The sequence below is a fragment of the Tinamus guttatus genome, unplaced genomic scaffold (assembly GCF_059628265.1).
Source record: "Tinamus guttatus ecotype Peru unplaced genomic scaffold, ASM5962826v1 Tinamus_guttatus_pri_ptg000004l, whole genome shotgun sequence".
NCBI lineage: Eukaryota > Metazoa > Chordata > Aves > Tinamiformes > Tinamidae > Tinamus > Tinamus guttatus.
This window is the reverse complement of record NW_028288538.1, coordinates 169,941-195,415: the sequence shown is the minus strand read 5'-3', so window position 1 is coordinate 195,415 and position 25,475 is coordinate 169,941. Positions and strand designations below refer to the sequence as shown.

The following is a 25,475-nucleotide window of genomic DNA, read 5'->3' as shown; positions in this document are numbered from 1 at the left end:
GCACTTATCAGCATGCTCATTGTTTGGAAGAGCGTGAACTTAGTTCGTATTGTTAATGAACTACAAGGTAGTGAAGGCTGTGAAGAAATAGACAGACCTGATGACTGTGAGTGACTAGGCAGTAAAAGAGCTAGTTGTATTCAGTGTAAGCAAGTATAAAATGGTGGGGGAAATGGCCCAAATCTGTATATAAAATGTGGGGCTCTAAACTTGCCATCACACATGGGAAGGTGTGGGAGAGCTAGAAATCCGCAGTCTGGGAAAGATGACTGTGGTATGAACTTGAGTGGCCTGGCGAGGAGCCACTGGGGGATCCATATAATGTTCCAGTACAAGAAATAAGTGATTTCAAGTGGAATGAGTAGGAAGCGGGTTCAGACTGAAGTCTTTTTCACACATTAAGGACCTCCTCAGCACAGCGCGTGAGGAATGTTGAAAGCTTTCCTGAGTTCACATGGAGACAGGAGGATCTCATGGAAGAGATGCACGAAGTTTAGGACAGCTTTGAGCTGCAGGTCAGTAGTCGGGTGTATTTGAAGGAAGAATTGCTGTGAGGGATCTCTGGGCTAATGCTCCTTGAGTATCTGCTTTTGGCACTGTGGGTGGAGAGATGCTGGGCTAGAATAAACCTTCAATCTGACTATTCAGATGTTTTGAAAGGCTGATTTTGGAAAAAAAAAAAAAAAAAAAAGTACACATTACATACACATGTGTAAGAACATATGAATATGTGTGTTGATATTATCACAAAGATTGGCCTGACCAAGCATATTGGGGAAGAACTTGCTTTTTCCCAAACGCCTCGGAATTGGTCCTGAGACTAGGCAAGTGCTTTCTTTACTTCAGAAGAACTGATAATGGTGTTCAGAACTCTTGTGCAAAATTATAATGCACAGAAAGGATTGTTTACGAACTTCGGCTTCTTATCTGGGTCCTCCTTGGGCTATTTTTTTCCTGTTGGCTGGCTGTAATTAAGTTACTGCTCTTGTTCAGTATAACTTATTTGTACTTACCAGCCTATTGGAGCAGCAAGTGCATTCTTCCCTCAGCTATGTTGACTAGTTAAACTCTTGACTAGTACAAAAGCTTGCCATATCGGGGACCTCAGATCAAAATTAATAAAACAGAATGAACTGTTTTGACGGTGTGAGGATTGCTGCTTTGCCTTGCCTTCCGTGCAGGAATACAGCCGTCTCCGAGACTGGTTAATGAGCTATCAGCTCTGAGGGTAATCCCACCTCTGCTAATTTTATTCCGGTAAACATTTGCCAGTATAAACTTAGCTTTACCAACTCGTGTTAAACGGGAAGCTTGTTTTTCTGATCTCCTTAGGGCATGTATAGAATTTAGGAAACTCGTGAGTTACCTTGATTTAGATTAGATGAATTAGATGTTTCCGTTAAAGTTAATGATAATTGATTTTCTCTGGAGGGTTTAATGGTGTTTTTTTTTTTTCTTTTTTGCCGCTGTTCTAGATTGGCACATCTCCTGTATAAAATAATAGTAATCAAGAAAATAGCTAATGTGTTCAAGGTGTTGTTTTCTCCCTTGTTTTTCCCTTTCTGCAGTGTAAAATCTGCTTATTTTAGGTCTGCTAACAACTTGCAGACTGAGGTGAATCAGAAAATATTCTCCAGTAGTCCTCAGCAATAAATGCAAATGTCAGGAGTGTGAAACTTTGGAGAGAAGATCAAAACTGGAATGTAGTGAGCTACAATTTGGCCGACCTTCAGCATTAGCATCCATGTGCCTGGGAGAGCTGGAGCAGGCTCCATGATCCCGTAGGCGGATTCCAGCTCAGCTCGCTGTCGTCTGCGGGGCAGCTCCCTGTGCAGAGCCGGCTGTGCCGCTGCGTCAGGCTGATTCTGCAATGGGGGTTCAGAGCAGAGGCGCCTGCGTCCCCCCTCGCGCGGCTGCCCCGTCACGTGCGGCCTCCCGGGGCCTCCGCAGGATCCGTGTTCAGCCCACGGCTGCCTCGTGGCCTCAGGGTTCCTCTGTTACCAGACCTTGTCTGCCTGACTAACAGATGGTTTCTTTTTGTTTCAACAAATAAGAATTTGAGACTGTCCTCCTTTCCTGGAGAAGACTACATTTGAGTTTGGGATTTATTTTTAGCTACTCAGCACGTGGGTTGTGCAGACCAGGCACTTTTCACTGCAGGACAGGCCAAATTCTGGAGAGAGAATATTGTCCTGTGCATCCTTAATGCAACGAGTGTAGTCAAACCCAAACAAAATTAGGCCTGTTTCTATCTGGGCTGCCCTAAGACTCTGGTACAAAATGAACGGGTCTCTGAATTTCTTGTGCAGGTATCTGCATGAGAGGCATCTGCTCTGCAGGCCAGGAAGAGTTTCAAGCAGTGTCAGCATGGATGAGCTGCCAGCACTGTGTTCCTGTTGGGTTCTGCACTTGTGCTTTCTCTTACCTCTTCCCCAAGATGTCATTTTTGTTAAGTGTGTCTGTGCAGCGTGGTGAGATCCTTTAGCAGGGACTTGGCCTGCTGCTGTCATAGAAATTATAGTTATGGTCTCTAGCAGTAATTCTTCCTTGGACCTACTGCAGTGAAAAGAAACTGCCCTTGTTGGCCTCAGTAAGCAGGGGAAGGGTAGTGTGCAGGGAAGCTGTGCTGTACTGCAAGTGGCAGGACTTGCTTAATAGTAGCATTTCTCCCTGAGAAAGGAATCATTTGCCGTTTGCTCGTTTTTCACTTTGAACCAGTTATGTTCCACGGCACTGGGCAAAGCTGTACTAGCAAACATTTGGCACTTCTGAGATCCAGGTGCTTTGTTTCACGTTAGTAGCATTTTCAATGTGGTATTTCTATTAACGCTGGACCTTTGATTTCTTCTTTTTGTGGGAGCGGCCACTTACTCGGTGCTTTATCAGTGCTCCCAGTACATCTTGGAACTACTCTGCTCTATGTGAAACTCAAACGCCTTCCCTTTCTCTTTGGAGACCCAGGTAGCTGAGCCAGCGCTCTCAAACCAGATTCTGTTGTTAAATTACATTAGCCTCATATTCTGCTCCACAACCGTCTCCACAGTGCTGTTCTTTTAAGTCCTTTCCTCCTCCTTTTCCTTTAGATTGTTTCCCAGAACACTTGTGTGAAAATATTGACTAGAGACTCTTGTTTGTTCAGCACTTCTGCTCAAAGGACTTCTCAGCAAGGGAGAGAAGAGCCTGGAAGTTCTGCTGCAGCTTACATTATTTCCTCCATCCTATCCAAGGATGTTTTACCCTTCATGATTTGAATTAACGCACATAGGCCATTTGTGGCACAAGTAACCTCTGGATAGACTACAGCATTCCTTCTCCAGCTGTTAGAGATGGCTGGTTCGGCAGCGGCTATCCCTGCAGCTCTGCACACTGGTGGTGTTCTGGCCTGGGTGTTCACTTTACACACCATGTGTTTGCTCACCCTCTTTGCCTGTTGCAGAGCTGTGTTAGGTGAGTGCGTTGGAGCAGAGACCATCCCTTGAAACTCAAAGGTGGCTGGAACAAGCCCTGTTGGTGGCTGGGTGGCCCTTAGCAGATAATCCAGAAACTCAAGTTCTTCTCCTTAGTAGGTTCTGTCAAACTTCAGGGATCAGTTTTATCCTGTGATTGTGCTGGGCTGCAGTCTTGATACAGTAGCAATAAATCAAGAACTATTGTTTTCTTTGTATTTCAAAGTAACTTTCCTTAATTATAGGAACAGAACCAATTCCAGAGCTTTTTTTGAGAGAGAAAAGTCTACTTTGGGAGTTTGAAAAGTCACAGAATTGGAAGGTTAGGTTTAAGAAGTTTAGAGGTCTTTAAATGCAAGAGGCAGAGCAGAAAGAGACCTTATTCTCATAAATCCAATGACTCATCTCTCCTCTGATGGTTTCATGTTGGCTTGCTGCTGCAGGGCATTGCCAGGAACCTGGGTGAGGAGAAAGATGCTTTGCTGTAACACTCTGGCTTGAGTAGCAAATAATTTCTTGTGATGAGTTGTGATGCAGTCTTGCTCTGAGGAAGAGGCCTTCTGTGCCTAAAGCACTGAGATACCAATTTCTACTAGTTTTGGGGTTGTTGGCAAAGAGGTCCTATTTCGGGGGCCAAATGACTCACGCTATTCTCTCTCCTTCCTGCTTTGGGGATGGTCTCCCGGGCTCATCCTGGCGGTTCTGCTGTGAGCGGGGCAGGTTCTGTCGCTCCCTCGTTGGCAGCAGCGCGTTCCCCTGGCGCAGGCAGGGCCGTGTCCTGCACTGGAGGCACCAGCAGCGCGAGTCCTTCTGGACACCCCTGGCTTCACCCAGGGGAGCGTCTGCAAACGGTGGGGTCTGGGCTGAGCTCTTCTTAATTACCAGACAAACAAGAGTCAGAGACTGCAGCAAAGAGACGCTGCTAGATATATCCCTCCTTATCCTTTGTGTGTGCCTGCACACTTGCTTTCAGGTCTGTTTTTGCATGCAATTGCCTAGTGGCAATTTTCCTGAAACTTAGAGAAATGTGACCTTATGCCTGAGCGTGCCTGTTGTTTGATTCCCAGGCTGTCCAGCTACTTCAGCCGTGGATGGTCTGTTGTTTGCCCTATTCACTTTGTGATTGGGTCTCTTTCCAGGTTTTGAAGGCTGTTCCATGGTTCCCACCATTTATCCCTTGGAGACTCTGCACAACTCCCTCTCTTTGCGACAGGTCAATGAGTTCCTGACGGCCGTGTGCAGGAGTTGCAGCGAACCGCATGTGCAGTCTACCGCAGGTACTGGCGAGGTGGGCTCCGCTCTGGGTGCAGCAGAAGGAGATAGCACAAACCTTCTGCTCTTATTGGACCTGATCAACTGGACAAGACTGGTAATACTGACAATTTCTGGTACCCATCCCAAGATGTTGTAGTTAAGAGCAAGCTACAGGATCCTGCTCCGAGCTGTTCAGGGCCACTTGAGAGACAAGTAGTCACTATTTTCTGTCTGTGATGGATAAATATTGTGATGTAGGTGCAGTTGCAGCTTGGGAAGCTCCAGGTGTAGTCCCCGGAGGCTGAAAGGCAAACAGGGCTCTGAATTTGCACTGTTCTGAACCCTTCCCTGAGCAACCACTAGTGGCTGCTGGGTCGCATGTCTCTGTTTTGAACTAGTTGTGACTTCTCTTTTGTTTCTGTGTCTCAATATCACTGATCTTTTTGCTTCTTTTTTCTTAAAGCTCTGTTTGATTCGATGATTGGCAGTCAGATACCAGGAGACCCCTTTATGTCTCAGCGAGTCCTGTCATCATCCTCCTTCCCGCTGCGCCAGCGTTCGGATAAACCCCCTTGGTGTGAGTGTGCTCCTTTCCTGTTCAGAAATGAATGTAATGGGGAGAGGGGTGAAAATAGGGGGTGCTGCATGGTGACAGCCACTCTGTGATGCTCTTGGGGCTTCTAGGCTCTGCCCTTGATGGAACAGAAACCGATTGGGAAAAGATGGAAGCAAAGGGGAAATAGGTGAAGGGGAAAGCAGACATCTGCCCTGCTGGAGACTTTCCAGAGAAAGATGCAAAACCTGATTGTTTTAGAGTACTGTACATTGCTGGGACATCTGCTGTTGGATGGGTGTTGTCCCTCATCCTGGGCTGTGTGCGCTGAGACATGCAGGGACTAAATGCACTTTGTTTTTGTGTCAAGTTTTGTGGATCTCTGTGACACACAGACAACTTAGTTTCCACATGCGGAGATGTCTTCCCTTTCCTTTCAACCTTTTGGTTGCCTCAACCGGAGGTCTGTGCTTCTTTTTATAGCTTCTGTGTCTTGTTTCCCACAGCCTGCAGAGCTGATGACTGTTGATTGCAAAGACCTAACTGCGATTTGCAGGGCACAGGGTTAGCAGACAGTTGCACAGCAAATGGCTTAACACAAATCTGGTTTCCACTGAAAGAATAGCCGCCTCCTTCTGGCTCTGCCTTACTTGTGCTAGACCTAGTGTGTGTGTAGGCAGCAAGGTCAGGGAACTGATCTGGCTGAAAACGGATGCTTAATCCTCTGCTTTTGTTGGACTAGTTTAACCTCGATCTGTTCCATAGTCCAGCTTGCTGTACAATGTACAGCAAGAGCGTGCCTCAACAGAGAGGTAACACCACTTCTTCCAAAGGCAGCTCCAACTCAACATTTAGGAAAAAGGCTGAAGTGGCAGTGTTTCATAATAATGAGGAAATGACAGAAAATGCTTTTCAGCCTGAAGTCCTACATCAGATTTCACATTTTGCTCCATAAGGCCATCAGCACCACTCTTAACTGTATGTCAAGAGCAGTGTATAACAGGATGCAAGCGTGGTGCCTGTCCTTTGGCTTTTGATCAGCTGAGCTGCCAGAAACACGCCTAAGAGCAGTGGTAAACTCCTGCCGGATTGCGCGGAATGGGGATGACCCTGCTTGCTTGGAGAGTGTGGGATTGGAACAGTTTGCGTCTGCACAGGGTTTGGGCTATGAAAATGTTACCTACGTGTCTAAGATTTTTCTTCCTCTTTGCAGACAGCAGTGGTCCCTCCAGCACTGTCTCCAGTGCAGGCCCGTCCTCCCCAACTTCTTTGGACAGCTGTGCTCGTTTCAGCTTCATTGAGAAACTCTCCACCAGCCCCCCAAAGAGCGAGGAGCAGCTGAATAACCTGTCCCCTGAGCAGGGGGAGGCGCAGCCCTCAGATAGCCCTAGCTACAAGTCAAGCACGCGATCTGAGCTGTCCACGGATGAGCCTAGCGGGCAGCCGAGTGCCCCAGAGACCCTGACCTGCAGTAAGAGTCTCGAGTCAGGCAGTGCCCTGGAGCAGGGCAAGATGGAGCTGGCGGGCAAGAACTCTGACCCAAAGGAGAAGAGTGTTGTGGAGCTGAATGCAGAAGAATCACCTGGGGAAATGTTAGATCTAGATAATGCAGGAGAGTTAGAATGTGGTGGAGGCTCTGAGGTAAGAACTGCTGGGGAGAGAGTGAAACCAGCTGAGGAGTGTCCAGGGAGAGGGGCGATCCTGGATCGGGCAGGGCTGTTGGAGGAGACTTTGGTGCTCTGTGAGGAAGAGCTGCTGGGAGAGGTGTTGGAGCCAGAGCCTGTGGGCAAGCAGGCACTTGGGGACAGTGCTGTGTTGGGCCAGGAGCAGCCACTGCCTCCTGAGACAGGCGTGGAGGAGCTGCAGCCGCTGTGCTGGGAGGACGAGCAGAACTAGCGGCTCGCTGGACGGCGCACTGGCTCCCGGCTCTTCTTGCCTGGAGTCGGCCCAGCTGCCTGCACAGCGCGTCGTGTCCGCAGCACGGAGGAAGCCACGTCCCCAGGCCAAAGGACTCGGAGGTGCTGAGGAGCCTGCTCTGCTCCCGTGCGATCCAGCTCTTCGCTGTCTGGCAAGTGACAACTCCCCTGTGCCACTTGAGCTGGCAGCACTCGCAGTCTTCGTGCCGGCCTGGCACCTCCACGGAGCGGTGACGTGGGGCTGCTCTCGCGCGCGTTCCCAGGGCTGGGCGCTCGCTGGGGCAGCGATGCCTGCGGATGGGCCAAGGCTTCTGGTGTGGTGAGGCTGCTCCCTGGAAATCTCATCCTGCAGCCTTCAGAACCGTGCCCAAAGGACCTCGGTTTTGTCATAACCCCCAAACTCCTCTCTGCTTCTTCCTCCTTTTCTCCACCTCTCCATCTGCTTTGTTGGTTGCCAGAAACGGGGTCGGAGTCCTTGGCAGGAGGAGTGGGAGAAGCAGAAGGAAGTCTAAAAGAATGTGGGAAAGAGTAATGTGGTGATCAGGTTCAAGACTGCCAGCTGCAAGAAAACCTCTCTTTGGAGTGGCCTGGTGTGATTTCCACCTGGGCTGGGGCAGGAGGTGGCAGCCTGGGGGTCTACTCCGAGTTCAGCAGAGAGGATCACACGGGTTTTTCTCCTCCCCAGGGATCAGGCATGTTAAAAACTCTGAACTCTTTGGTGACAGAAACTAAGAGAAACTGCTGTATGAGAATCAGGATTATTAGAAACCAATAAGGAGAAATCTTTACTGTATATAAACTGAAAATTATTTAATGCATATTTATGCAACTGACTTGTAAGCACAAGCCTGAGAGCAGGATTAGCACAGGTGTTGCTGTCACCTCCTGGGTACAGGCCAGAGCTGTGCCTGCCATATTTATGGATGAGTCTGTGTGTCTGTCTGTAGCTAGAATCTGTGTTTCTGTGAAGCTGTGCCCAAAGATCTCTGTGCTATGTCATGATAATGTTTGTTCACAGTAAACTGGTGCTGTGGCTCTTGTGTCTCTCTCTGGTGCTGAATCGCCCCACAGTGTGTGCAAAGCGGAGCCTGCCAGTGCCGGGAGGGCTGGGGACCAGCACTGCCCGCTGCGGCCATCCTGCCTGAGACACCAGCCCAGGACTAGCTCCAGCCAGAGCGCAGGGGCTGCCGTGGGGCCTGCCCTGTGGCCCTCTCCTCCCAGAGGCTGCGAGGGGGAAGGGGACCTGGCTGCCCACGGCCCTGCATGGTAGAATGAAATGTGCTGGACAATGAAAATGTTGGGGCAGGGCGTTAGACGCCTTCTGCTTGTAAGAGAACCAAGCGTGCCCTGTGTGCCATGTCCTCTTCACCAAGGCTGTCAGCTTCAGTCTTCCACTAGGTTAATGTTTCCTGGTCCTCCAGCTGCAGCAGTGCTCCAGGGCAAGGCTCTGCCAAGAGGAACCCAGGTCCTGCCCTCCACGGGGCTCACGGCAGGATGAACACTGGCCCAGGAGGGCTGCCCACGTGCCACAAGGATGCAGTATCTGCCACGAGCGGTCCCCCAGGTGCCCTGACCTCCACCCGGGGGCTCCGCAGGGGCCTGCAGGGCGACTCCCCGGTCCCGTCATCCTGCCCGGTCCCAGCTCGCTGCGGAGGGCAGCGCCGGGCAGCTCCGCGGCTCCAGCAGCAGGTCCCTCTGGAAGCGAGAGCACCGGCAGGGTGAGCACAGCCGCGAGGCCGCCCCGCCGGAGCTGGCGTCTCCTGTGCGCTGCCACTGCGGTGCTGGGCGCTGCGTCCTCAGGAGTGATGTGGTGGGAGCTGCGGACCTGGACTCTGGTGCTCACCCCAGTGCAGCACGAGGAGCAGGAGCCTCAGCAGCGGCTGTGGAGTGGGGTGACATTGTACAAAAACCTGGTAAAACGCCTGCCTTTCTGCTGCCACTGCTGCAGAGAGCAGGGTCCCCAGAGCAAGGTGCCCTCGGGGGGGGGGCCCAGGCTCGGGGGCAGGGAAGGAGCAGCATCCACCTGCTGGAGCCTGCACTGTGCACTCAAACAACAGTTTAAACCAGCTGAGTGATCTCATTTGCAATGAATGTGGCTTTATTATTACTGTGCTGGGCTCCTCCTTTGACAGTTTTGGTTACAGTGATCTGGGTGGAAAGGGTAGAGGAGCAGAAGTCAAGGAGCTCAATAGATGTGATGCTGAAGAAAGGAGTCAGGGCTCTGGTTTAAAGCATCCAGTAAAGGAGGCAGCTAGGAGCACAAGTTGCCATTTCAATACAGTTAAGACGTTCACTTCTTTAATTATAGGTTTAAAATAGTTTTTTTTTTTTTTTTAACCTATTACATACAGGAAGATTACACAGTTGCCCACATGCAGAAACAAGCAAAAGCAGAGTTTAATGTTTTTCTATGGTGTTGTGTTACCTGTGGCTCTGATGGGTCCTGGAGCCACTCACAGGCTGAGCAGCGTCAGACCTTTACAAAGGTGGCATTTTTACAAGTTGTGTTTTTCCTCATAGGTTTTTTTTGGGAGGGGGGGAATGAAGGGGGGGGGGAGAGAGAGGGAGAGAGGCTGAAGGCAGCACAGACTGCTACAAAAGACTAAAAAAACCGAGTGGAGTTTTAAGAATGGAGGAGCAAATGGGTATAGGATAAAGCTGCAGCACAGGAGCCCCATCCTCCTGCTGGAGGATGCAGGCACCTAGCAAAGCTACCACTGCTTCTTAGCCAGAATTGCTTCAAGTTTAAAATGGAGAAACATTCGTGTGTGGATCTACCTAGCATTAGTGCATTAGCTTTTCTTCCTCGTCCCAGGAGGGAGCTGGGGCTCCTGGCATCACCACTCTGCAGCAGCTGCTACAGCTCCATTGTCAAGGGAGAGGTTCTGCCCTCAAGGCAAAACCCTGGAGCTGCAACGGGGAGGACTGCAGAGGGCCGGAGCTGCCTGCGCCGCTGGCCCTGCCCCGCGCTCACAGACACTGACCCTGCTGGGTTACAGAGGCGACAGTTGTTCCTCCAGCAAACATGCTGCGATCCAGTGGTTTACATGAGTACAGGGCAGGGATTTCACTGATCCCCGAGCAAGCCTGTGTGCTCCCACCAGCCTGTGCCAAAAGGGCTGCCTGTCCTGGGGCAGCAGCCTGCAGTGCCAGGTTTGGACGCAGCCCTGCAGGCTTCAACCCTCTCTGCCAGCGCAGACACTGCCCCATCTCTGCGCGCTCCCTTCTCTTACATCGCAGCATCTGCGTATTTGTGCTGAGACCTATGACTGGCCCTGAGAACGCAGGGTACCATGTTAATATGCATAAATTAAAATATTAAATCCACACAAAATGTAGCATAACATCAAAAAAATAAATATATAAATTAAATGCAAAATAAACAATTTCCCTAGAAATCCCATTTAGTGCTAGGAGCAGGCTTCTAAGGCAGCATTTCCTTTATGGCAGCTGCCAGAAAACTAGCAGTGAGATGAGCATGTCCCAGGCAAGCACAGCACAGTCCTGGGATGCTAATTCTGGAGCAAGGTCTGTGCCCGGGCAAAGCACAGTGGGCAGCAAAGCAGCTGGAAACACGCTGAGCTGTGTGCCAAGCCTCAACATGTTGCTTTCTATCTTAGGCCTCCTTCTCAGGACACATCCTGCTGCTACTCTCTTCGTCTCACTAACTGGCAAAGTAAAAGTCCCGCCTGTGACCAGACCTTGCAGCGCTCTGAGCTGTGGCACTGCTGCTGTGGGCTCCAGACAGCTGAGCTGCTCTCCCCAGCATGCTGGAACCCCCCAGCTGGAGATAATCTGAAGGCCAGGGAGGCTCCGGGTGGCAACCAGCAACGCTGGTGCACTCATGGCACCTGGCGCGCTCCTGAGGGCACGGGCACAAGCCCGTGGTCACTGTGCAAGCAATGGCCTGTCGCTGCAGGCACGTGTTTGCACAGCGCATCCTGCCAGCAGCTCAGCCGTGCTGGCAGCGGACGTGTGCGTATCCCTGCCACCAGCGTGGAGGAACTGAAAGCAAACACATTCACTGAACTACCTTCCTGCAGTGTTTGGGGATCCCCTTTCCTTGCAAGGCAGCCGCTGTTCCTTACAGCCTAGGCACACTTGGGGGGGGTAGCAAAATAGTTGACTGCAGTCAAGAAGCTGGACCACTGGCCCACAGGCTGGGAGGAGACTCCTGCTGCTGTTGCGGGGCCGGCACGTACCACTTGTGCTATCCAGAAAAACGGCATCTCTTCCACAGCGTGCCGGGTTGCTGGCTGCCTCCCCACACTCAAAAGAGCCTTTGGTTTGTGATTGTGGGGTGTTGTCAGTACGTCATTGGCCAAGAGAGGCCAGGGTTGCTCAGCCCTTCTGCTTTGGAGAGTTCGGTACTTGTGCGTTTTGGTTATTCTCACGTGAGTCGCCTCCTGCTATCACTGCTGATGTGCAGGTGTGTGTTAGCCACCGTTTCTGTGCACAGCTCGGTCAGAAGGGTAGGAACATACTCCTTGTAGCAGAGCCAGAGGCTGACTCCTTGCCACCATCCTCACATCAGCACATCCTTCAGCCCAACCCCTTGACCGTGGTGAGGAGGGTGAGCAGGAGCTGCAGCCTTCCACAAGCTCAGGACAGAAACACGTGACACTGCTGGCTGGAGACTGGTCCCCTCTTGCAGAACACCTGTGTGCTTGAGTGCACAAGGACAGTGTGTCCTTTGTGGTCAGATATTCAGCAGTCTCGTTACTATTTGGCGGGTTTGGCCTTCCCTCATCTCCCAGCTCCATTTTCCTTGAAAAATTGGTTTCCTCTGCCCCCCTCCCCCACCCCAACACTGTCTTCATGCAGCAGCAGCATTTTCAGCCCACACTGGGAAGATGAGCTTCAGGGTGCTACAAGCCAAATGGCAAGGCAGCCAGGAACAGAGTTGGATAAGCTCTCGCAGCAGCCAAGATATTCTACAGAAATTGTACAGGCAGCAGCATAAAGCAGGGAAAGGGAAGGTGCCCCTGGCCTGCAGCTGCGCGTGCACAAACTTTTAGCTCAGTCCAGAGAAATACAGAGCCCTCTCCACTCCTCTCTCATGACACCCAGTGCTGAGCTAGATGGATACCCGATTGCCTGACAAATGGGGACCATGTAGAGGACTAAACCAGAGAAGAACTGGACTGTGATTAGATGGCATCGCTGATGTTGTATCGATGATTGGAGCGTCAATGGATGAGTGCAGAGTGTGGTAGGAGACCTAGAACTCAATCTTACAGGCTGGGAAGGATTCGTCTTGCATCACGACAGTGCTGCTGCTTGCCAGGACCATGATGTTCAGCTCCTGCTGTTTCTCATGGGTTTGCTGGTACCATTCTCTTGTCACCTCAGTGTCATGTGTTGGGATCAATGTCACCTGGGGAAAGAAATCAGGAAGGGTGATTGCTGGAGAACAACTGTAGTGATAAACAAAGCCTATAGGCCCTGAGGCTAAATTTTCCTACATTTTGAGAACACAGTCTCCTTGGTGCTACATGCTCTATTTAATGTCTTTCAGCTGTCAGGTTCTCTAATGCAGCACTGGTCCAAAGTGCAACTCAGGCTGCCATGACTGAAGGAACATTAAAAACTTTCTTGCACCTGTCCAGAAACAGTGCCCCGAGGATCTTTGCAAACCTCACTAAGCAAGAAATATGTGTAAGAACACACTTTTTTTTTTTTAAAGTCACTAATAAAGAGCCACTGTCAACCACAGCTTTAGAAAGCAAGGCTGGCAGCAATGCCATGCATGGCCTGGGACACCACTGTAATAATTCTGGCTGTGCATGGAATTGTTTTACTTGAAACTAAAGCTAATTCTACAACAGATAGTGAGAGATGTCTGCTTCCTAATCCCTCCCCCCGCCCCAGAAAGATGTGAAAAGGAGAAGATGTCTGTTTCGAGCCTCATGGGTCTAAGGGTGTTTCCCCCTCCCCCCCCATGGGCACAGGCAACACCAAAAAGCAGCTCTCCCAGCAAGACAGGGCAGGACATTCGCACTCCCACTGGCGCCTCTCAGTGTTCTTCCTCTGAGCGTTTCTGACATGCCCCTTCTTTCCAGCACATGTGACTCAAGGAGCATCACCCACCCCGGCACCTCCATGACCTACCTGCAGGTTCTCGCCCCACTGCGACTTCCCTTCCAGGAGCGCATCCAGCACCGTGCGGCTCGGCTCGCCGTTGGCGGCATCGTTTCCACTCACGACGTAGTAGGAGGCGCGAACCCGCTTGAAGAACTCAGGATCCGTGTTCTTGCCACTGCAGTGGTTGGGGATGTATGCCAAGTCCACATAGACAGGTGGGCCCATGGGCACAGACAAACTGCTCTTAGGACTATTGGAAGCTTTGAGGGAAAAAAAAATCAATAATTAAAAAAAAAAAAAGCCGAGTCTATCACAAACTTTTCTGGAAAGGAAGAACACTCAAATTAGCAGGGAAGAACTTAGCATTCAGTCATGTTTTTCCTGCTACAGAGGAAAAGCCCTGGTTAGTTTTAGTTTGCAGAGACCAAAATAATAAAAAAAAATGTATCCAGGCTCTGCTCTCCAAAGGTGATCCAAGGATTCCTGTCTCCTGTTGGGAGGCAAAGGGAAGTCTGTTCAGAGCAAGCTCTAGGCTTGGGAGACTTTCCTGAGAACAGAATTTAAATCCCTTTTATTAACTTTTGCAGAGTTATTATCCCAGTCAGTCTTTAGCTAATGAGTCCTATTGTTGTTGCTTAATGATACATGTTTCACGAAGCCTGTTCTAATGGCCTTTATACACACACGCACGTGCGCGTGCGCACGCAATCTTAGGGTTTTACAGCAGTCTTTTATTTCTGGCCACCCCAGCCCAGCATCCTGCCAGCTCCATGAACTGCTGCTGCTCTGAGGATGCTGTTACTCTTTCCTAGCATCTGCCACTGCTTTTATATGGCTCTTCCTCACTTACGGTCACAAGATGAGGGATCTCAAACAATGCTGCTGTACACAGAGTGCGTGCTGCCCCCAGAGCGTGTGCCCGCGGCTGTGACCGTCCCCTCCCGGCCTCTGACTGCCTGGGACCACAGAGGCTTCTGTTCTCATTTTCCCCCACGTACTGTCCCTGGGTGGCTCCTTCTATCAGCATAAAGCCATTAACTACTAGCATGGACAACTAACCCTCTGTGCTGCCCACTGGCTGTGCAAACAGAACCGCCTGATTGATCCTCAGGCCGAGGCTAATTTGGGCAGCACTTCGTTGCTCCATCCACTGAGCACATCCACTGACATCCGTCCTGCTCACCACCACTGAGCACATCCTTCATCATCTGTTTGGCCTCTCCTTTGCCTTCAGTGCCAGTGCCATCAGCTGCTCTTACCCAGTTTATATTAGCTACGCAGGTGCAGCAGCCTCCAGGTCCCTTGCTCCATCTCTGCCCAGGCCCTGTCTTTGCCTGCAACGGTAGCCACATCAGCCTTGTTTCAGCATCCTTGGTACCCCATGGGCCAACCTACCTGCTACCTTTTCCCTTAACTCGGCACCAGTGTCTTGGAGGCAGAGCATTGCTCCCACCCCTACCGTAAAGAGCCCGGTGCCCTGGACACAGTGTAGACCTGGGGCTGATGGGCTAAAGCGTCATCTGCTGCTAACAAGCTGCAGCAGGACAACTTGGGATATCACTGTGTGACCTCTGAGAAACAGACCATGGGCTGTACAGTTACTGGAGGCTGCCTGTCTCTTTTGCACCTTTTTATTTAGGAGCAAGAGAAGACCATATTCTTCGAGGCTATGAGACTGCCCATCCAGGTCAGTCCAGGAAGAAGGAGCTGCAGCAAAGACTGTAAGACCCTGTAACATGGTGCCACAAAGGAGACTGCTCCTACTCCAGGTCTACCTAAGATTTCAGAGGGAAGGGGACATGTGACCATGGCAGGCAGCTGTGCAAGGATCTAAACACAAACATTAGCGCTGTCTTGTGTAATGCAGCTACCCCCCACTCACAGTTGAGCAGTTGCCACCACCTCTTAAAGCACACACATATCTTGTCTCTCAATTCCTGGCGTCTTCTCACAACCCAACTCTAAGTACTTGACACCTCTCCACAGAAATATCCCCTAGGTGGCACTGAATGGCCACCTGGAGATTTATGAGCTTCCGACACAAACTGTGTTTGTTCCGAAACAAACAGTCCATGGAGGACTCTTTGCAGAAGTGCTGGGATTCGGCTCTGCAGGGGTCTCTGGAAGTGTTTTTCTTGGTCTTTTTGTTGTTGTTGGGGTTTGTTTGTTTGTTTGTTTTTCCAGTGACATATGCAACAACATCTCTCCCTTCTCATTAAAAATAACTTTTTACGTCTGACTAGGATGTCCTATTCACAGTTCTATTTAACTCAGTGCTTTTTCTCTATGTTGAACCTAATTTGAACATGCCTAAGGAACAGTTTCTTACCAGAGCTTGTTTTGATGCCATTAACAAGGCTCTTGCTGGGATTGCTATGACTGCTCCGGGACAACTCATCCTCTGTGTGAGGAGGCTGCACCAGTGTACTGCGTGATTTGGGTTTTTCTCCTCCATCTCTCTCTTTTTTGGCAGTTGCAGATTTGTCGGATGGCTGTTTCACAGGAGTGGGTGACCGTTTCCCTTTGACATCTAATTTTCTGGCAGGAGAAGATGATTTGGGTTTGTTCAAAGGCTTCCTAACACCTTTGTTCTTTTCCTTCATGTCCTTTTTGGAAATTTTATCAGTTCTGCTCATGCTTTGCTCATTTGCCAACATTTCAGGGTCTACCATGCAGACATCTGGGTGAGGAGGATGAGGATGTGGATCTACCATTGGAACAGGCTGAGGATCATGGCTGGACCTCGTACTAGTATGATGAGCATTCCCAACAGCTTTGTCCACTGGGAGGAAGTCGGCATCTTCATCCGAGTCCATGTTGGCATCTGCAGTGATGGACGGACATTCCTCTGTCTCAGGTGGGACATCGGAGTCTGACTGGGAGGTTCCAGAATCACTGACTGATGTTGGAGGAGTTTCCTCTACTGTTGCACTTTGTACAGGGCTGCTAATATTGTGGGGTGGTCTCCCCTGCACTGAAGGATGGCCTTCCTCTTGTGAAAGGTCACTGTCTTCAGAAAGCTCATGAGGACTAGGGTTGATGAATGAAGGAGAGAGCTCACCCTTCCTGTGCCTGTATTCACATGAAGAAAATTTCTGTCCATAGTCAGAGCGACCTCCTAAATATGGCTCCATCTCATGGGAAGCATCTCCATGGTCCTCTCTTCTTCCACCTCTCTGTACATCTGGGAAAAAGGGCTGGAAACTGTATTCAGGGGACATCAAAGAGGAAGGACGGCTCTGCCTATCTGTGTTCTCTTTGCCTGCACATGGGGAAAAGCTGCTGTCAGAATCAGAATATGTTTTTTCATCTTTTGTCTCTACTTGCAGACCTGTGCTCACCTCTGTTGGACCATTGGCTGCAGTTTCATCTTCTTGCTGGTGAGGAGAAAATGTCACTCTGTCAGGGAGAGATGTCAATGTCATCAGCTGTTCTGTAATTGATGACTTCTGCTCTGGACTGGTTGCACAGGCTTGCTGTTGTTTCTCTGCAGAAAATGGTGTGGGCAGTGAGCCCCGGCTCTCATGTCTGCATGGCAACGTGCTGTCATCCATTCCACCAGAGAACACAGAGCTGTGTTCTTCAGCAAACACCAAGTCTTTGGTTTCAGCTGAACTTGTCTTCACAGTCTTATCTGGAATCTGTGGAGACACATCCCAAAGACTCCTGGCACCTGGTTCTGCTTCTGTACCTGTGCATGTGGCGAGCATGTGTGAATAGAAACCCTCTGCTGTGCTGGGTATCACAGGAGTGGTAGCTTCAGATGATGGTTCCTCAGACAGGCTGGAAGAGTCATCTTTCAGCTGCTGCTGGAGCACAGACTCTCTTTCCACAGCTTTAGAGAATAATTTATCTTCTTCATATGGACTCAGTGGTGACAATTTAGTAAAAGATGAGTCAAGACAACCAGTTTTCTCAGAAACCTCCAAGTATTCATCTTTCTTCCCCCTGTCTGAGAGCAAAGCACAAGGAACTTTTAAAGTAAGAGATACATCCCCTAAATGGCTTGGTAAGGATTGCTCATGTCTGAACACACTAGATGTTTCGCTCTGTCCTAGCACAGAGCATTCAAACTCAGAAGAGATATCCATCAGTCTTTCCTCTCTTGTTGGACCTTTTCTGTATTCCTCGGACTGTTTTTCTGGAGTAGATTTCAAGTATGTGGCTTTCTCAAAGCACTCAGAGATCATCTCTGTACTTGGATAATTTGTTACATGGAACTGTGATTCCTTAGTGGATTTTTCATCATCCTCTCTCCTTTGCAAAGAATCTTGGCTAAAATGGTACCTTTGTGAAGCCTGTTTATCTATGCCTATGTCTGGCAGGTCACTGTAACCAGCAGTGTATGTCCCCACAACGGCCGCTGACGCAGTTTTCCTGATTCCATAGTCCTCCTTCCACTCTGGATCAGAAGGTGAGGAGGCAGTAGAAGTGGGTGAAATGGACTCTTGACGCTTGCTTTGGGGAGCTGGTTCTGATGCCTCAAACTTCTCCACTGTGGAGATGGGTGCATAGAGAGTGCCTGCAGCTTGGGCAGAGTCAGGCACCTTAGAGTCTTTTTCAGATTTCTCATTAGCACCTTTTTCTAATTCTGAATCACTTGTGCTTTCTTCACCTTGCCCTGCTTTTTCATAGTGTACTTCCTTGGGCTTTGGGATTTGGGATTTCGAGGACAGAAATCTCTGCTCCTGGCTAGACAAAATGATGTTCTCATCTGGACAAGGAGTGTCAATATAGGCAGCTGATTTTTCCTGATGAAATGGGTTGATGATGTCTGTAGGAGAGGCAAATGTTGGGCTTGCAGATGATGTGTGTGGCAAAGAGCTCAGTAGTTCTGGCAGAGCAGGGGACACCTTCAGTTCTTCCTGAGCTTTGGGTGTCCTAGGCTTATCTATCTCAGGCAAGGATGAGTATCTTTCATGAATGTCTGAATACTCAAAGGATGAACCTGATTTATCCCTAGGGGATACTGGAGATGACAGTTCCTTTTCAGCAGAGGTATAAAGACAGGACTCTTCTTCCTTAGCAGAGACATGATAAAATTGATCTTTTTGAGAGACTAGTTCTGTTTTTGTTGGCAGCATGTCATTTTGACCGGGGCTCTCTGCACCCTTGGATGTGAAGGAGGAGAGCCCAGCTCCAGACATAATTATCTTCTCATAGATGTCAGCATACTGGAAACATCTTTCATCGGGGTAGGGAGTTGGTTCCCTTTCTTCTTGCTCCGCTCCTGTGTAGCTGTCCTCACCCCTGGCCCTGAAGCTCTCTCTGTCATAGGACTGAGGTTCGGAGGGGCTCCTGCAAGAGGATTCTGGAGGACCTGCTGCTTGGCTGGCAGACCCAACAGCTTCAGCACGACCAAGAGCAGTGCTGCTTTTCTGAGCAGAGTCTTCCCTCAGAGAGGAGGGTGTGCTCTGACCTGATCCTGCAGTGCTTTCTTCCGGGGAAGCTGCTGCATATTCATATTTTGCTGGTCTTGCCAAGTGCAACGAAGCAGGTGCTGCTGCTCTCTGCTCTTTGCTTTCTCCAAAGTCATGAGGAGTCTTGGTGGATTTACAGTCATCCTCTTGTTTCCTATCTGACTTGTATTCCGAGTTTATTTCCTGATACAGACCAGTGACATCTGATTTTTTCTCTGTATCCTTCTCTGGCACTTTCTCCTGTGAAGGTGTCTTGTAAGGCCTCTCTAGTTCTGGTTTTGTACCGGTCTCCTTTTCAAGACTGCTAGCCAATATAGACAGGGGAGAAGCTGTTGGTACTTGGTCCAGTGACTTGGCATAGGTACCTAAGACAGCTTTCTCATCATCATCTAAATAGGAGTGATCTTGTTTAGATGGCACTAACAATTCTTCCCTTTCTTTGTCTCCAGCTAACACCCGGGCCTGATGTTCCTCCCCAGAGATATACTGAGAAGACAGAGGTGGACTATCCACATGTGTTTTTCCTGGGAAAGTGATGTCTTCAGGAACTATCTCCACTTTGCTTCTTTCTGCTGCAGGTTTGGTACCTTTTAGTGTGTCTCCTTTGTAGTCACAGGATTCCAGTTTGACAAGTCCTGCTTCTGCTTGCAGCAGCACAGGTTTGTCTTCAGCATGCTGAAGATCATCCTCCTCCTCACTGGGGAACACCCCTGCTCTTCCACTGTCCCTTCCTTCCTGAAGATACCCAAATGTAGAGCTCCAGGCTTCACTTCCTACTCCTCCCCAGGGGTGATTTCTGGGTGCTGCAGGAGACAAGATCTCCTCTTCTTCCATTTTAGGAAGGTCTTTTGTGTCATATTCTGGTACCTCATCCAAGAACGTGCTTTCCCTCTCCTTATTGTACCTCTGTCGGCTTCCCTGAACAGGGATCTCTTCCACCTCCTTTGGGAACCATACTTTCTTCTCATAACTCAAGTCTTTCACATACAAATCTTCCATTTCTGGAGATTTTTCTTTAGCTTCCTTGAACCTGGAAGATTTTAGATCTTCAGCAGCCATGCAGGAAGGCATTTTATCTTGAACTGGGCTAGATTCTGTAAAGTGTAAGTCCTTCACATCCCCTGATATTTTTTGAGAGAGCAATCCTGGCATTTTGTCCTTAGATGGGCCCTTTTCTGTTAAAAAAAACAAATTTCTATCATCTGGAGAGATTTCTTCAATTGAAGTGTCTCTGGGTGATATGTGTGAGCTACTTTCTGAGCAAGGAATAGGTTTTGATGCTTCTTTAATCATTTCTTCGTCAGAAATTTTCAGAGATTTTTCACATGTAGCTGGGCTCTTCTCTGTAAAGAGCCTGGATGTGGCAGCTGCTGCTGAGTATTTGTCAGTAAAGTCAGACACAGTTTGTTCTTTAGCAGGTATCTCTTCTATTAAACTAAGAGATTTGATGTCTTCTTGAGGAATGCCTTTAACAAAAATGTCTGAAGAGATTTCCTTGCTAGGGCTCTCCTCAGTAAGAGAAATTGATTTGGTATCTTCTGGAGAAATGTCTTTAGTGGAAAGATGAGATTTTTCTTCTGAGGTGTCTTCTGTGAAACAGAGCAGTCTTCCTTCTTCAGCAGCTATTTCCTTGAGAGAAATATCTGGAGATTTTTCTTTACCAAGACTTTCTTCTGTAAAAGAAAGTGACTTGGTGTCATCTGGGGAAATTTGTGAAGATTTGTCACTTTCAGATTTGCTTTGGTTTGTAAACTGAGGAGTATCTATTTTTCCTGGAGACAGTTCTGTAGTAGAGACTGGTTCAACAGACAAAGGTTTGGAAAATCCCATCAAACTTTCCATTGTGGTTTTAGTGCCTGGCTCTTTTTCTGGCTCTGAAAACACACCTGTGCTGGAAGGAGGCAGGGTGGGGAGCTCCTCCTCCTCCCCTATCACCACTGTGTCCTGCTTGTGGTAGGAGAGCCAGGGCAGCTCCTCCTTTCCTGGGGGTGCTTCCAGCATCTCCTTCCCAGCAGCAACTGGTTCATCGCTGCCCAAGTCCATCTCATCTTCAGCAGGGCCAGGCACCTCCTTTTCATGATGATATTTAGCTGCAGGGACCTCGTCTTCTCTGAGAGGTTCTGTTTCGGTCTTGGGTCCTTTTGCTGCAACAGTTTGTCCTTCCAACTTCTTGGCAGCAGCATCCGTTTGTTTTTCAAAGAGCTCTGAATCTACCGTTTCCAGCTTTTCCTCCACCGGGGACTGGTGGAAAGGTGTATGCCCTGCACTGGTGGGGCCAGACTGGGTGGGAGAGGCCATTTTGACTGTGCTATCATCAGGACTTGTGCATCGTTCTTCAGCCTCTACAGAGACAGAATCAACCTGGGAAAATGATGGTTCTTCAGCAGATAATGTCAGACCAGAAGTCTGCATCACTTCTGCAGGGGCACTGGCTAAAACACTGTCAGCATGTCCTTGATGAGCAAACAGTGGGGCAGTGTAATGACCTTTGAGCTTCTCAGGCATTTCAATATTTGGAGTCCCATCTTCTTCCTCCTCCTCCTCTTCTGCCTCTTCATGAAGATCCTTTTTCTGAGCTTCTGATTTTCTCTCTCCTTCTATGAGTGCATGGAAATCTTCAGGAGGTGGAGATTTAAAGCATTTGTCTTCCTCCAAGGAAGATGTGGGAGAGATTGTGCCAGCAGAGGGAACATAATCCAGACCTTGGGTTGCTTCAGTCCGTGATGAGGGCATGCTATTTACTGTGTCCAAAAGTAATGAGCTTTTGCCAGTCTCTTCTGTTTGTGGGGCTGTTATTGATGCAACAGATTGGTCTTCTGCAACTGAAGTTGCAAAAGAGGAAAGCTTATCACACTCTGTAATGGAGGTAGCAGAGGATATATGTTCTTCCTCAGCAAGAGGTGCTGCCACAATGTTTGTAGGATACGCAAGGATTTCAGACTCCTGGCCGGTATAGCCCTTGGCTGCAAGGTCAGAAACTGGCACGGCCTGTATTCCATGTATTGCTTCAAAAGAGCTTGGGTGGTCAGGAACAGAAATGTCATAGGTGTTGACATCATACTTCAAATGTGGGATCCTCTCTTCCTGTTCATCGTGGATTTCTTCATCAGAAATGGTCTGCTCTGTTTCAGAGTAGCCTGGGATTGTTTCATCTTGGATGTATGAAACGTGTTCTGCAGCTGCTCCTGATGGGACTGGCAGACTGCTCAGATAGGACTCTTCTTTTGTTATCTCCTTTGCCAGTGATTTGTTTTTCTCATCCACTTCATTAAATTCTTTTTCTGTTTCTTTAGTGGTAAATATTTTGTCCTTCCTCTCATCCTGATTCAGCTCATACAAATCTTTGTTTTTTTCTATCTTCTCCTCTGCCTTCATGTACTGTTGTTCTTTTTCTTCCAGCTCTGCCTTTTCTATTACATCCTCTTGCTTTTCCTTCTCACTTTCCTCCTGTGTCTCTGCCCCCTCAATATACTTCTCACAAGTCTTTGTTTCTGCTTCCCTCTGCTTTGTGTCCAAACAGATTTTTGCCTCTTCCTCCTTTTCTTCCTCCATAAATGCTGTTGACTGCGCTGTTGCCATGAGGTCTGTGTGTGATGGTACCTGTTGTCTGTCTGGCAACAGCTGAACTTCCCTGTCCTGCTCATCTTTTCCCTTGCTGTATCTCATCTCAAGAGTTTTGTCCATTGCTCTTCCTTCATCCTCTATTTTTTCAGCTTGACCTGCTCTCAGATCTAGCTGGTGAACTGTCTTTTTCTCTCCTTGTGATTCCTTTTCCGTATCAGTAATAATTAATCCCTCATCAGAAATGCTTGTTTTCAAAACTAGATCAGCTTCAGGGTGAGACCGGGCAATCATGTCAGGGGACACTTTTATAGGTGCTGCTGCTGCAGGTGCTCTCACAACTATATCGCTAACTTCAATATCAGACTTTTCTTGAGTTATCTGCAGGTGCCCTTTTTCTTCATGCTTCAGTTCTTCGAAGTCTTTGGTAAGATCTTCCGGTGAAGACAGGATTAGCCTCTGTTCAGCCATGAAAGTCACTCCCGGCTCCATCTGTGAAGGTGTCTTCTGCGTTGGCAATGTCTTCAGCTCAGCAGCTACTTCCTTCTCAGGTTTGACCTTGATCTTCTCAGTTTTGATTCGGCCTGGAACTTTTGCCTTGTATAATGTTTTTCGTACTTCTGGGGTGAATGGTTTTAAGTCTGGTTTAGATATTTTCTTGGGCTCTGGTTTAGTTTCTTTCTTTTTGTCTTCTTTCTTTGAATCTTTTTTTTCCTCTTTCTTCCCATCATCTTTTTTTAAGTCCTTTTTCTCTTTCTTAATCTCTTTCTTTTCTTTGTCTTTCTTTTCCTCCAGTTTAGATACTTTCTCCTTGAGATGCTTTTTGCCAACCTTGTCTTTTGTTAGTTTTCTTTTCTCAGCTTTGAGAGAATCACTTGATTCGGTCTTTATCTTTTCAGGTTTGACGGGTTTCTCAAGAATTTTCTCAGCTTGTTCTTTAACCTTTTTCTCAGTTTTAGCATCCTTTATGACCTCTGCTTTTACCTCCTTAATCCCCTCCTCAGCTGTCTCTTCTTTCTTAGCTTGCTTTGTCACAGATGGCTTAGGAGAAGACTTCAGACTCTCTTTACTGTCAGTTCTTTGTTTAATTTTGGTCTGCTTCAGCACTGCTGGAGGCATTCCGGAGGAGATATCTTTTTGAGTGGCCACTGGATACCTCAGAAAATCCAGGTGCTTGAGTTTCTCAAGACCCTCCAGTATCTTATTTTGAGGAGCATTTCCAGGAAACAAAACCCTCACAATTTTCTCTGTTGGGCTAGCTGGCAGCCACACCACAAGAGCTGTGATGGATGTGAGATAAGGAACAGAAATTTCACCTTCTTTCCCACTTGCAAGAATTATGCCAGTCTTTGCTTTACTATTACCAGCCCATTTCTGCATTAGAAACTGCATTTCTTTACTGTCCTTGACAGGATTCAGTACATACATGTCCAATTTTCCCACTCCCATTTTGTGGAAAAGGGTGATTGGTTCAATGGTGTTACTCACCACCCTGTAAAGAGGCTCTGATTTAATGCCAAGTCTATTGAGATACTGCAATGTCAGACAAGCCTCTTCGATGCTTCGCTTTACTTTCATGGATGATTCGGGCATTTTCAGTTTTTCAGGAACATTAAAGAAAACCACACCCAGCTCAGGAGAAATGAGGTTCTTCATCCAGTCACTGTAATTGGTGGAGCCCTGGGATTGTTCCTCCTCTTGCTCTGCAACTTTCCTTTGCAGCAGCCCATTGATACCAGGTAGGTTGTCTGCACCAATGTGTGTCAGGAGAATAGAATCAATCCTGTCCAGGTGCCTCACCAGCTTCCAGAAACAAGATTTTCTGTCAGAACCACCATCCACTAGAATGTTAAACCCATTAACAGCAAAGAGAGCAGAGTCACCTCTTCCACCAGGAAATATGTAGCAGCAGGGTTTAGAAAGCTTCAAAAAGCCCCCTGAGGTGGGTGGCTCTAGGAGATCAAATGGTGATGGCACATCAACTGTCTCAGAGACGTATTCTGCAAACTCAGACACCCCCTCCATTTCTGGCAGAACTGGATCAGGATTCAGTTTCAGATTAATAATTTCCTGAAATTGAGGATGCCCAAGGTTGCTCCAGTCTCCTTCTCCCAAACACGACACGGTAAGAGAGGCCTTGGTATCTGAATCAGTGTTACTAAGAATCTGGGTCACCTATTGAGACAAGCACAGAAAAAGAGAGGATCAAATAGTGCTCCAAGACCAATGCAGCTCTTTTTACAAAACAGCCATGCAGAAAAGCCAAACAGTTAATGCAGAAATATCAAAGGCTCCACGAGCACCTGTTGATAAGAAGCACTGAAGACAGATGAAATATTCATAAAGCCCATTACAAGCAGATGCAAGGGACCATGTTCCCCTCTCTTTTGTAATGCTGAATTCTAATGGGCTCTTATGCTTCTTGATTGTCGGGAATGTAGTATGACAAGTCTTCAGGAAAGAAAGCAAATGCAGAAGCCATCTTGTCCTCTTTCCTTACTTCTCCCAATTTAACCTGGGATATCAGTCCCAGGGTACCTAGCTTGGGTACAAAAGGATTTGTTTCTTCTTGATCCATGAACTTTAAGTCTGAGGCACCATTTTCAATGCTAAGCATCATTGCCCAGCCTTATAGGCTTGATCACCCTTACTTATTGCCCGTCGAACACCTATAGAGCATTTCTTAGTGCAGTTTTAGTGCCATGGAATTTCTCTTCTATTCAGATTTATTTTCTTTCCAGAACCCTATTTCAAAAAGTCCCCGTCTCTGATATATATAGGTTAGAAGATATGCTACATACTTTAAAATTAGAGCCAGGGTTGGTATGTTTTCCAAGGTTCCTCATAGCTATTCAAACATTTCCTGAGCAAAGGGCATTACGCTTCCAACTTCTCAAGGTACCTGAAATGAGGTAGTACCCTTCTTTGCACTGTGTTCTCTTAAGCAGCCCTTAGTGTGTCGAGATAAATGGAGACCAGAAAAAAAAGGGAACAATCAGCCTATATTAGCAAATACGGATAAAAATGAATAAAGAAAATCTCTATTTATTCAGAAAAACCGAAAGTCTTGTATTGCTGAATGTATTGCTGCAACTACAGCAATAATGTTAGTAACGATCATGCTAACTGCCCAGTCATTCGTGCAGCAGCTGTTCATTCAAATCCAATGCAGCTATTCAAAACATCTGTGCATAATGATCAGTAGATGTGAGGCTTGTCAAAACCATTATTGCCTATTTGT

At 48.2% G+C, this 25,475-nt stretch overlaps 2 protein-coding genes across 2 annotated transcripts in view; one reads left to right on the top strand and one right to left on the bottom strand.

Annotated features, from left to right (window-relative positions):
* The window catches only part of PPIP5K1 (diphosphoinositol pentakisphosphate kinase 1), a 46,432-nt gene extending 39,213 nt beyond the window's left edge, over positions 1–7,219 (top strand). Inside the window, exons 29-31 of the mRNA XM_088529889.1 lie at positions 4,586–4,723; positions 5,164–5,277; positions 6,467–7,219. Coding sequence (XP_088386015.1) covers positions 4,586–4,723; positions 5,164–5,277; positions 6,467–7,149 — 935 coding nt within the window. The 3' untranslated portion in view covers positions 7,150–7,219. The remainder of the gene's footprint in view (positions 1–4,585; positions 4,724–5,163; positions 5,278–6,466) is intronic.
* Positions 7,220–12,015: 4,796 nt separating this feature from the next.
* MAP1A (microtubule associated protein 1A) overlaps positions 12,016–25,475 on the bottom strand; it is a 48,841-nt gene continuing 35,381 nt past the window's right edge. The window contains exons 5-7 of the mRNA XM_088530170.1: positions 15,583–24,409; positions 13,281–13,513; positions 12,016–12,546 (exon numbers count right to left, since the gene is read on the bottom strand). Coding sequence (XP_088386296.1) covers positions 12,391–12,546; positions 13,281–13,513; positions 15,583–24,409 — 9,216 coding nt within the window. The 3' untranslated portion in view covers positions 12,016–12,390. The remainder of the gene's footprint in view (positions 12,547–13,280; positions 13,514–15,582; positions 24,410–25,475) is intronic.